The sequence below is a fragment of the Symphalangus syndactylus genome, chromosome 13, assembly GCF_028878055.3.
Source record: "Symphalangus syndactylus isolate Jambi chromosome 13, NHGRI_mSymSyn1-v2.1_pri, whole genome shotgun sequence".
Taxonomy (NCBI): Eukaryota; Metazoa; Chordata; class Mammalia; order Primates; family Hylobatidae; genus Symphalangus; species Symphalangus syndactylus.
This window is the reverse complement of record NC_072435.2, coordinates 33,544,320-33,556,391: the sequence shown is the minus strand read 5'-3', so window position 1 is coordinate 33,556,391 and position 12,072 is coordinate 33,544,320. Positions and strand designations below refer to the sequence as shown.

The following is a 12,072-nucleotide window of genomic DNA, read 5'->3' as shown; positions in this document are numbered from 1 at the left end:
TGAAAACGACACATTTATTTTCCCTTTTATTCAACACCCTCCCCACCCTGTCTCCCCGCCCCCAAGGGTCCGACACGAAAGGTCCAGGCCCTCCTCGGGCGCGACAGGGAGCCGATCCTTAAAAGCAAACCCTAAAAATAAATAAGCGGGGTAAGGGGCGGGGGTCTCCGCAGTCCAGGGCCTAAGGTCCAATGGCAGTCAGGTCGAATCAATTCACCAGCAGCGAATGCTCCTCCGAGGGGTCCCTGGAGGAAGGAAGCAGGGAAGAGGGGCGTCAGTTTTCTCTGGCTCGCTCCCCTTTTTCCAGTCCCTAACCCCCAATCTGAATGGGCCAGACCCGGGACTCGAACCTTCCGCAGCAGCAGAGAAGGCTGCAGGCCGAGCCGCTCCCGCGGCGGAACTTGCCGGAGGTGGGGCTGTCCTGGCACTGTGCGATATAGGCCTGCAGCTCGCTCTCCTCTCCGCCTGCGCCGCCGGGATGCTGGGGAGAGAAGCTGGGAGGCTCAGCCTGAAAGTGGCTCCCAACCTCCAAGGCCCTTGAAGTCCGCCCTCCCCTCCAGCCATATCTGCATCGCTTCCCACCACCAGGCCTTTGCACTTGCTGTGCCTGCTCCACCCATTGTTCCATAGCTTGCTTGCACAGAGAGACCTTCCCTGACCCCTGAACGTGGATACAAGCTGTGTCTTTGCCCTCTGCTGTGGGCCCAGCACCTAGAGACCTAGAGCCAGGGCTGACACGACCTCGGTGCTCAGAAACCATCTATTGAGTGAGCTGGATGCACACTGAGCACGGCCATGGGAGCAGGGCCTGAGTCTGCCCACCAGAGTGGATGCATGTGTGTGAGGTCTACGTGCTAAGGCAAGACAGGAAGTAGCTCCGAGGGCCTGAGTGAATGTGTCTGTGGGACAGCTGAATCCATGCATGGGGAAAAGGGGGTGTACCCATCTGCCGGTGACATTGGATGTGGCAGTGTCCCAGCCAAGGCTTCCTTCCTCTCAGCCTCATGGAGGGACCATCTTTTCTCCAAGTTTTTTCAGGCTACTAGACCTTTGCTTTAGCTATTCCTTCCCCTCAGTGCACTACCCTTGGGCTCCCATCTCTTCGGTCTAGAGACGATGGAAGTATTCAATATCTATGCTGTCCAATATGGCAGCCACCAGCCACACTGGCTTTTGAGCACTGGATACAGGATGGTGCAAGTCGGGGCTGAATTTGCAATTGTACTTCATTTGAATTAAAATTTTTAAAAAATTGTTTTGTTTTGTTTTTGAAGCAGAGTCTCGCTCTGTCGCCCAGGTTGGAGTACAGTGGCTTGATCTCGGCTCACTGCAACCTCTACGTCCCAGGTTCAAGCAATTCTACTGCCTCAGCCTCCGGAGTAGCTGGGATTACAGATGCGTGCCACCACGTCCGGCTAATTTTTTGTATTTTAGTAGAGATGGGGCTTTGCCATGTTGGCCAGGCTGGTCTCGAACTCCTAACCTCAGGTGATCCACCCCCCCTCGGCCTCCCAAAGGGCTGGGATTACAGGCGTGAGTCACCGTGCCCAGCCAGAATTAAAATCAAAATTTAAATAGCTGCATAAGGCTAGAGACTAATGATGGATAGAACATTCTAGAAGCTCTCCTGGATCTACTCTCAAACCAATCTAAAGCAGGGGTCCCTCTGTAACCTTCCACTCTTCCTTCATACCTGTTACAAGTAGGTCATTGGTCATGGGATGTCTGTTCCTGTGCCATCCTTGCCCACAGGCCTTGGACAGATCATGCACACCTGATTTTCCTCCATGCCCAGAACCCAGCGCAGATCTTGGCCCTTAGATATATCTGCTGAAAGAATCCTATCTACCTGCCACTTCCGCATCCTGCTGTGTCCCCTGACCCTTGCAGCTTGCAGGGAAACCACTGTTCCCAGCCACCCTACTAAACAGAGGACAGAGGGGTTAGGAGCATGGCTTCTGGAATCAGACTGCCCTGGGTTGAGCTCAGTTTTACTGCTCAGAAGCTAACCTGGGCCGGGCACAGTGGCTCACGCCCGTAATCCCAGCACTTTGAGAGGCCGAGGCGGGCGGATCACAAGGTCAGGAGTTTGAGACCAGCCTGGTCAACATGGTGAAACCCCATCTCTACTAAAAATACAAAAATTAGCCAGGCCTGGTGGCATGTGCCTATAATCCCAGCTACTCAGGAGGCTGAGGCAGGAGAATCGCTTGAACCCGGGAGGCAGAGGTTGCAGCGAGCCGAGATTGCACCACTGCACTCCAGCCTGGGTGACAGAGCGAGACTCCGTCTCAAAAAAAATAAATAAATAAAGAAGCTAACCTTGGGCAGGGTCAGAGGGAGTCGGAGGCATGGCTGGGGGCTGGGGTCAGGGTGGGGTTTTTAGGGGTCCGCCATAGGAATGGGGCCAGCTGAGGATCACCATGTTAATGGCAATGTCCCAGGGTCAATGACAAGGTCATTGAAACTGTATGACTTAGGTGGGTTCAGTGGCTCATGCCTGTAATCCCAGCACCTTGGGAGGCCAAGGTGGGTGGATCACCTGAGGTCAGGAGTTCGAGACCAGCCTGGCCAACGTGGTGAAACCCCATCTCTAGTAAAAATATAAAAATTAGCCAGGTGTGGTGGCACGTGCAAGTAATCCCAGCTACTCAGGAGGCTGATGCACAAGAATCGCTTGAACTCAGAAGGCAGAGGTTGCAGTGAGCCGAGATCATGCCATTGCACTCCAGCCTGGGCCACAGAGTAAGATTCCATTTAAAAAAAATAATAATAATAATAGGCTGAGTGTGGTGGCTTACGCCTGTAATCCCAGCACTTTGGGAGGCCAAAGTGGGAGGATCACTTGACCTCAGGAGTTTGAAACCAGCCTGGGTAACACAGTGAGACCCTTGTCTCTAATAAAATAAAGAATAATACATTAATAATAAAATAAAATAGGCCGGGCATAGTGACTCACGCCTGTAATCCCAGCACTTTGGGAGGCCAAGGCAGTAGATCACCTGAGGTCAGGAGTTTGAGACCAGCCCGACCAATAAGGTGAAATGCCATCTCTACTAAAAATACAAAAATTAGCTGGACGTGGTGGCGTGTGCCTGTAGTCACAGCTACTCAGGAGGCTGAGACAGAATTGCTTGAACCCGGGAGGTGGAGGTTGCAGTGAGTCAAGATCTCACCACTGCACTCCACCGGGTGACAGAGCGAGACTCCGTCTCAAATAAACAAATAAATAAATAAACTCTATGACTCGGTTGCCCTGTTGGTAAAGGCTGACTCAGGCCCCCTCCTGGCTCAAACCCACCTTGACATCCCCCTGCGCCCCCCAATTCCGAACCACCCTCTTTTTAGTTTCAGAGTCTCCCATATTCTCTCCTGGGGTCTTCTCTGTTCACCCTGCGGTGTCCCCAAGAATCCCTCATGGCAGACTCCAGGGCACCCAGAGCCCGAGCTCGGGGCTGGGAGCGTGCGGCTGACCTTGATGGTGTCGTAGGCGCCAGTGATGAGCGCGATGAAGAGGCTGAGCACCATGTAGATGAAGAGGCTGATGAAGGAGTACAGGTAGAGCTGGGAGAAGAGCCACACCAGACTGCTGCGGCCCTGCTGCGCCTGCATGGCGGCGAATGTCACGAACATGTCGTCCCCGTTGATGAGCGAGAACAGGCACTCGGACACCATGGAGAGCGAGCGGAACTGCCAGAGGGGCGGCGGGGTCAGAGGGAGCCAAGGCATGGCCAGGAACCGGGGGCTGGGGTCAGGCTGGGGTCCCACGTGAATGGCTGGGTCCCGGGCTGGGGTCACCATTGTGAATGGTCAGGACCCAGGCTGGGGTCACCACTGTGAATGGCCAGGTCCCAGGCTGGGGTCCCATGTGAATGGCCGGGACCGAGGGTCAATGATAGAGTAGGAGGGGAGTAATCCAGGTCGAAATACGGTCATCAGTAACTGTGACAACAATAACGGCACAGGGTCAGTGTCAGGGTCACCAGGGACCACAGGGGACAGTGGACAGACTCCCAGCAGTCACCAAGGGGTCATCTGGTGGTCACAGTGTCAATGACAAGGTCAAAGGGTCAATGTCAGGGACATCAGGGGTTAGATGTACCTTCACATGATAGGGCCCCAGCACGATCCAGCCACAGAAGCAGTAGCCCAGGTAGATGACGGCCACGCAGCAGCAGAAGCGCATGACGCTGGGCAGGGCCACCCGCAGTGTGGCGATGAGGATCTGGGTTGGGGCAGAGGGAGCCTCGTTGAGGGTGTGGCCACAACTCAGGTCAGCTGTGGGCACCCAGATTGGGGTGGGAGGGGCGGGGCCTTGCCGAGAGCACAGCCCGTGTGGCCATGGGAGCCAGTGGGTGCCTAGAGGGGGCGTGGCCGTGTCTGAGGGGGTCCGAGGGCAACGCATGGCTGGACTCAGCTGGGTGGGCACAAAGGAGCAGGCTCCTGGGGCCCCGCGCAGGTGCAGCGACAGATATATATGGTGTGGGCAGGTAGGAGGAGGAGGCTTGCAAGGGGCCATTGGTCGGGGCTGGTGAGTGCTGCATGTTTAGGGATTTATTTGGAGGGCGTGGGGTAACCATGCAGAAGGCCCAGCCGCATGTGCAAAACTCACATTGTAGTTGTGGAAGAAGGTAAGGTAGCGGATCACGCCCACCCACACCAGCAGCGTCGAGGTGCCCAGGAGGATGCTGCAGACGTCGTAGCTCGCCAAGTTCTGCGGGTGGGAGCTGCGTCAACCTATCTGGCCCAGCCCTTCCTTTGGGGGGCGTGGGGGAGGATATGGCCCCAGACAGGCACTGACAGCAGGGATGGGACCTGGGGCCCAGGGTGTGGGTAGGACGCACCTTGGCCTCAATGCCGATCTTCATGATGGTGCCCGAGATGGTGAGCACGTCGCTGGTGACAAGCAGGATGTACCAGCCATTGACAAATTCCAGCCGCTCCCACAGGCTGATGACCCGTCCCCGCTTCCGCCACATGAACCCCACAAACTCCTGCAGAAGGCAGGTGGGGTGAGGGCCTGACCAGGCACAGGACCCTCAAAGCCCTGGCTTTTATCACCCCAGGGCCAGGCGGGGAGGACACCGGCACACATGATGCAGGAGCCTCACGTTCTGCAGCAGGAAGCCTCGAAGGAGCGAGCGGGCGCAGAGGAGGAAGGACAGGGAGCAGGTGAGGATGACCACCACGTCAAACAGGAGCCGGAAGCTGTTGTCTCCTGCAGGGAGGGCAGAGCGGGTAGGGCCAAGGATGGCATGGAGCCTTGGGAGGCTAGCGTTGGTGCCAGGCCGGGCTGGAGACCTAGGGGGCTGCACGGCTGGTTTTGGTTGGTCAGTGGGCTCAGGGCTTGCTTGGGGTGAGTCAAGAACCCCGGTCAGTGCTGGTCTGGGGCTTGGGGGATCTCAGCACAGGACAGGGTCCCTGGTCTGTGCTGATGTCAGGCTCAGCAGATTCCTGGGGAGGTCACGGCCCCCAGGCAGCGCTGATCTGGGGCTTGGGGAATCCCAGGACAGGCCAGGGCCCCTGGTCAGTGCTGGTCTGGGGCTCAGGGGCTCACCGTGCCGGAAGACACTGGGGTGCTTACACTCCTGGATGTGGGCCTGGGTCTCCAGGCTGATGGGGATCCGCCCACTGTGTGCTTTGTTGTCAAACGTGATCTGTGGGGTCCAGTTGGGGGCAGAGTAAACCTTGGCAGCCCCAAGCCCCAAGGTCCACATGACAGGTGGCCTGACAGACCCCGGGCTCCCTCCCTCATCACCCACACGCTTGCCCTTGGCCAGTGTTCCCAAGACCCTCCCTGACCAGGTCCCTGCCCTGGAACTCAGGAGTCCTGTGGGTTCCCGGGGGGCCTCACCAGGACGCTGAAGGTATAGCAGTCCGGAATCTCATTATTGATGAGGCTCTGGAGGTTAATTGTCTTCAGCCGGAAGTGGATGGTGACATTGACCAGCCTAGGCAGGAGGCTCGGGTGAGGGTCAGGGGCGTCTTCAGGTCCCTTCCGGCCCCAAGTGCCAGCATCCCCTGCCACGTGCTGACTCTGCAGCTGGCAGGGGAAGTGCTCACCCAGCAGGCACCAGCGCGGGCGGGGGGACCCTGTCCCCACCTTAGGGAAGTAGTCGCTGGGGTGAGAGTGCCTAGTGTGCTGCCTCCCCCACCCTGGGCCCCCCTCGAGTGAGCAGGCAGTACTTGTGGAATTTGAGTGTGAGGTTCTTGTAACTGGAGCTGCTTTCCAAGAGGGTGAGATCGTCGCTGGGGGGCGGAGGGGGCCGCTCGGGGGGATCCACCTGGATGCAGTCTGAGGACAGGGAGTCAGGGAAGGGCCTCAGGGGGCGGGGGAGGCCAGGCTGGTCTCCCCAGAGTCCCCAGTGGCCTTCTTCCCTGTGCTTCCCCAGGGTTGGGTCATTCCTACAGGCCTGGCACTCTCTGGGCCTGCGGATGTTTTACTGAATGAGCCATATTAAAATATAACACCTGGTGCTTTCTATGTGGCAAGAGTCACACTCACACTAAGCATACTTGTTTTGTTTTGTTTTGTTTTTTCTGAGACAGGGTCTCACTCTGTCACCCAGGGTGGAGTGCAGTGGCATGATCATAGCTTACTGCAGCCTCAACCTCCTGGACTCAAGCGATCCTCCTGCCTCAGCCTCCTGAGTAGCTGGGACCACAGGGGCACGCCACCATGCCCAGTCAATTTTTTTGTGCGTAGAGACAAGGTCTTCCTACGTGGCCCAGGCTGGTCTCAAACTTCTGGCCTCAAGCAATCCTCCCTCCTCAGCCTCCCAAAATGCTGGTATTATAGGCGTGAGCCACCGCGCCCAGCCACAGCTGTTGATTTTAATCCCAGCAGCTCAGGCTCCAAACAGCGAAGCCTCGTCCTGCCCACTCACCAGTAACCACCATCGGATCAATGTCAAATGTGTCGTTGGCTGGGTCCACGTGGCCTCGGTGGTAGTACCGCTGGCAGAGAGCAAGCCCTGAGCCATTGGTCCAAGGGTCACCCCTGCCACGGACATACGCATACCGGCCCAGTGACACGTCAGGCAACGCCAGGTACTGTGGGCAGAGAAGGGGAGGGCCTGTGAGTCCGGCCCACTCTCTGCAGCCCACCCACCTGTACCTGCCCGCCCACCTGCACCTGCCCGCCCACCTGCACCTGCCCGCCCACCAGCACCTGGTCCACAGCATGGAAGATGGCCTGGTACAGCTGCTCCCGTGTGTAGGCTGCGAAGGTGTCATCCGCCCCATCCGAGTAGCCCAGCAGGAAGAGGTGTCGGAAGGCGATGGTGTTCTCTTCCCGGAATGTCACAGCCAGCTGATTACTGAGCCCAAACAGGATGAGCTGGGGAGAGGGTAGTGGAGGTTGGCGTGGCTAGGATGGGGGTTGGGGTGTATCTCCCTCAGGGCACAGGTCCTGGAGATGTCCACTGGGGTGGGGCAGGGCCCTGCTAACTTGGGCCACAAACAAGGATTTCACTTGCGCATTTCTTTTTTTTTTTTTTTTTTTTTTTTTTTTTGATACGGAGTCTCACTCTCTCACCCAGGCTGGAGTGCAGTGGCGCGATCTCGGCTCGCTGAAAACTCCGCCTCCTGGGTTCACGCCATTCTCCTGCCTCAGCCTCTCCAAGTAGCTGGGACTACAGGCGCCCGCCACCACGCCCGGCTAATTTTTTGTATTTTTAGTAGAGACGGGGTTTCACCGTGGTCTCGATCTCCTGACCTCGTGATCCGCCCGCCTCGGCCTCCCAAAGTGCTGGGATTACAAGCGTGAGCCACCGCGCCCAGCCACTTGTGCATTTCTTTGCTTTGATTAATTTCACCCCACCTCCTGGCATAGCTCCATGCCACGCCCACCACTGTGTCCTCCCCCGTACAACACAGGGTGGGCACTCATGTATCTCACTGCAGGGACTAATGTTCATTAAATGTTTACTGGATGTCGGATTCTGTGTTAAACCCAAACTTTCAGGGTAAGTACCATGACTGGGTCCCTTTTCTTTTCTTTTTTTTTTTTTTTTGAGACAGAGTCTCACTCTGTTGCCCAAGCTGGAGTGCCGTGGTATGATCTCAGCTCACTGCCACCTCCACCTCCCGGGTTCAAGCAATTCTCCTGTCTCAGCCTCCTGAGTAGCTGAGTTACAGGCACCTGCCACCACATCCAGCTAATTTTTGTATTTTTAGTAGAGACGGGGTTTTGCAATGTTGGCCAGGCTGGTCTCAAACTCCTGGCCTCAAATGATCCACCCACCTAGCCTCCCAAAGTGCTGGCATTACAGGCATAAGCCACCATGCCTGGCCAATTGGGCCCCTTTTCCGAGGGAAAATTAGAGGCATGGTGACATGCTAAAGTCAGCCCAAGACGTGAAGTAAGTACTTAGGGCAGTGGCTGGGTCTGATTCATCTTGGGGTTCCCAGAGCCCAGCACAGGGTCTGGCATGGGGGAGGGAGAACTATCTGTGCAGCCATTGGGTCAACATGGTGTCAGACTGCCTGGGTTCAAATCCCAGCTCCCAGTGTTCTATTGCTGTGTGACTTTGGGCAAGTCTCTTAACCTCTCTGAGCCTCAGAGTCGGCCTCCTTTTTTTTTTTTTTTGAGACAGAGTCTTGCTCTGTTGCCCAGGCTGGAGTGCAGTGGCATGATTTCAGCTCACGGCAACCTCCGCCTCCCAGTTCAAGCGATTCTCCTGCCTCGGCCTCCCAAGTAGCTGGGATTACAGGCACCCACCGCCACGCATGGCTAATTTTTTTGTATTTTTAGTAGAGATGGGGTTTCACCATGCTGGCCAGACTGGTCTTGAACTCCCAGCCTCAAGCGATCCACCGTCCTCGGCCTCCCAAAGTGCTGCTTTAAGACTCTCTTCAAGGAGCACAGCAGCCACAGGTGGCCTTCGGCTGGGGCCCCTGCTTGGCTGGCCTCACCTGCACCGTGACCACCAGGATCTTGACCACTTGCAGCATCAGCTTGCAGGGCTTGCGACCCTTGGCTCGAAACTTGTCGCAGGGACTCATGAAAAAGTATTTGAGACGACGGCGAAGGTCTTCCTCTTCTGGGGGTGTCGGAGGGGCTGGCGAAGGCCCCGCCTGGGTCCCATACCCGGGGTTGGGGGTCAGAAGCCGCTCGGTCTCTGTAGGAATAGGAGAGGGCACTGGGGTGAGGCCTGGGCAACTCCCCTTTTCCCCTTTCTCCAACCAGGAAGGCAGCCCTACCTTCATGTCCCCATGCTCCTGCAAAGGAAGAGCTCTGAGAGGTCTAAAGAAAACCAGAAAACCTGTGACATTGTAGGTATCTATGCACCCGTCCTGCTCAGAGGTTATGAGTTGGGGTTCAGGAGGTACAGGGCCTGGGCTGATTCCTGCCCCTCCTGCTCACCAGCTCTCTGAGCCTCAGTTTCCTCCTCTGCAAAATGGGGCAATAATATGTCTCATGGGAACGCTAAGGACTGGATGCTTATGAAGCATTGATCACAGGGGCTGGTCCATGGTGAATGTCAGAACATTTCATCAATATTCCCGTTATTGATCTGTGGGGAGAGAATGAACTGCTCCCACTGGCTTTTCACTGGGCATTCAAGGCTCCTGGGCTCATCCCAACTCCAGTTTCCGGACATGAGCATAAAACTCAGCCTGTATTCTAGGTTTGTCTGGACAAATACCCAAAAGATGACCTCTGGGTTCATTTTAACCTGGCCCATCAGCTGACACTCTCAGAAGCCAAGGACCTGGAGAAGAGGTAATTGACAATATAAGTAATAATAATGGAACACATTCGCTAAAGATTCATTTTGTCTCCCTGAAAAGCACCAGCTCCTGGAAATCATGCAGCCCTAGCATCAAATCCCAGACCTGCCACTTTACAGTAGGTTGACTCCAGGTACCTCCCTGAGCCTCCATCTCTTCATCTGAAGAGTGTAAATTTTAAAAAGGCTACCCCTTGGCTGGGCTCAGTGGCTCATGCCTGCTATCCCAACGGCTTTGGGAGACCAAGGTGGGAGAATCCAGCCTAGGTAATACAGCGAGACCTCCCTCTCTACAAAAAAAATATTTTTTTTAATAGTCAGATGTGACGGCTCATGCCCGTAGTTAGTAGCTGGGACCCCATTTACCCGGGAGGCTGAGTTGGGAGGATCACTTGAGCCCAGGAGTTCGATGTTACAATGAGCTAGGATTATGCCACTGCACTACAGCCTGGGCAACAAAAAAAAGTTTATTAAAAAAAAAAGTTCACCCTCTCCCTGAGCCTTTAGGTTGAGATCCTGAAGCTGCTCTGAGAATTCAGTGAGACACAGCAGATAAAGACCTCTTCAGCAAACACAAGCTGTCCTAATCACTGTTTATTTTTTTCCAGCCTAACGGTTAGATCTAAGCTTTCAGCAACTGCTGGAGTCAAAACCGGTCACAGTAGCCCAGAACTGTCCCTGTCACACCCCCATGGGGATGTGCTTTCTAGGGCCTGGCCCCGTGTTGCTTTCTAGGGCCTGGCCCCCTGCCTAGCAAAGCTGTCAGGATAAATGTGTGCACCGTCAGAACCTCCCCTGCAGAGAGGGACAAGTTCCGGGCCCCTCCCTTTGCAATGGGATGCTGCTGTGGCTGTTTACGACAAAGCCAGAGGGCAGGGCCCGCCTACAGAGCTGAGATTACAGCTAACCCACTCCAGACTCTACTAGCTGGGACACCGGGACACCTATCAGGTAGGGGTCACCAGCTAGCTCCAGAAGGGGAAGCTAACACAAGGGGTCTTCCTTCAGCCTCCCCGAGGAGGGGTGGCATCAGAATTGGCTGGAAGCCCGAATTTAAGAAGGCTGCGCTTCCACCGGTTTGGAAAGCTAAAACTGAGTTAATCGCCTGGGGGCAATCCCTCCAGCTCTCCGCGCTTGAGTTTAGGGAAGCTGAGCATTTGTCTCCTGGAATCAAGAGGGGAAACCTGGGAGTCTCGCGTGCGGGTTGGAGAAGCTGGTGCCCGCTGTCTGAGTTCCAGCCAAAGTTGAGCAATCGGAACCTAGGCTGCCAGTGGGAATCCCAGGAACCTCGCCGCCCCAAAGGGAGAAGCTGGCGGCCTGGCGCGATCCCTGCCTGAGTTTGGGAACCCGGCAGAGCCTGGGTTCAGGAGGGAGAATCGGAGAGGCTGGTGCCCACCCGCTGCCTAAGTTCTAGGAGCCGTCTGCCCATTTCTCCACCGTGAAAAGTCAGCGCTGGAGCTTAGAAAAAAAGAGACTGAGAGCTCCGCCGCCCCAGGTCGGAGAAACAGCCCGCCTGCCTGAGTTCGGGGCCCGACGGTGCCGCCCGCGCTCTCACCTGAGCCGCACGGACCCGCCGGGGCTGTCATGCTGGGGCGGGAGCGCGGGACGCAGGCGGGTACGGCGGGGCAGCCTGGGTCCGATCGCCCGCCGCTGTCACTGCGACCTCTCTCCCTCGCGGCGCGGCTTCAAACCCTCCGGCGTCAGCTGATCTGTGCCTCGGTCACGTGACCCGGTAGACCAGAGCCCCTCACGTGACCGCCTCTGGTCCCGCCCCCTGCGCCACGACAACCACTGCCCGAACAGCGCGCATGCGTGCCTCTGCCGGCGCCCTCTGGGTCGAAGGCAGTCGCGAGGTCCTAGCGCCGACGCGCTCTGGGTGGCCGGGGATGGGCTGACTCTGAGCTTGGCAACGATGAGCTCCGCCCTGGCTCCCGGCCATGCCCCGAATCCAGTGCCAGGCTCTTGACTTCCATGTCCAGAGCTTGACCCCTTATCCTCCTTGGTGCCTGGTGATGACCCTGCCTACTATCTCAACGCTGTCTTCCTTTTTCTCCCAGAAACTCCTTTTACCCTTCTCCCGCGCATCTTCAGCGAACACGATTGCCTAATTATGTATCAAATAGAACAACTTATCCCCACCCCTATGGCCCCCAGCCCAGTCTTCCAACATTCCTGGCCTGGATCTTTGCAGCAACCTCCTCCCCGATCTCAGCCTCCCTCCACTCCACTCTCTACCCAGCAGTCACAAGCATCTTCAAAGAATAATTCCTATCCGTCCTGCGAGAACCTGCCGTCGGCTTCCCATTGCTCTGGACTGACAGGCAGAGTCCCCACTCTC

General features: G+C 56.5%; 1 protein-coding gene across 1 annotated transcript; it reads right to left on the bottom strand.

The window, feature by feature from the left end:
- Positions 1–13: 13 nt before the first annotated feature.
- MCOLN1 (mucolipin TRP cation channel 1) lies at positions 14–11,464 on the bottom strand. The gene is made up of 14 exons (XM_055240239.2): positions 11,290–11,464; positions 8,917–9,122; positions 7,172–7,339; positions 6,888–7,053; positions 6,187–6,295; positions 5,855–5,951; positions 5,558–5,657; positions 5,112–5,218; positions 4,845–4,994; positions 4,613–4,714; positions 4,103–4,225; positions 3,475–3,690; positions 351–481; positions 14–245 (listed from the first exon to the last, which is right to left on the bottom strand). The coding sequence occupies exons 1-14, from the start codon at positions 11,318–11,320 to the stop codon at positions 209–211; spliced, it is 1,743 nt and encodes a 580-aa protein (XP_055096214.1). The 5' UTR covers positions 11,321–11,464; the 3' UTR covers positions 14–208.
- Between the last annotated feature and the right edge of the window lie 608 nt (positions 11,465–12,072).

Excerpts from the sequence above, each read along its gene's own strand:
- MCOLN1 (XM_055240239.2), bottom strand. The coding sequence starts at position 11,320 with ATGACAGCCCCGGCGGGTCCGTGCGGCTCAG. Across the intron at positions 5,952-6,186 it reads CTCACACTCAAATTCCACAA|GCTGGTCAATGTCACCATCC; the intron begins GTACTGCCTGCT and ends CCTCCTGCCTAG. Across the intron at positions 4,715-4,844 it reads AGATCGGCATTGAGGCCAAG|AACTTGGCGAGCTACGACGT; the intron begins GTGCGTCCTACC and ends TCCCACCCGCAG.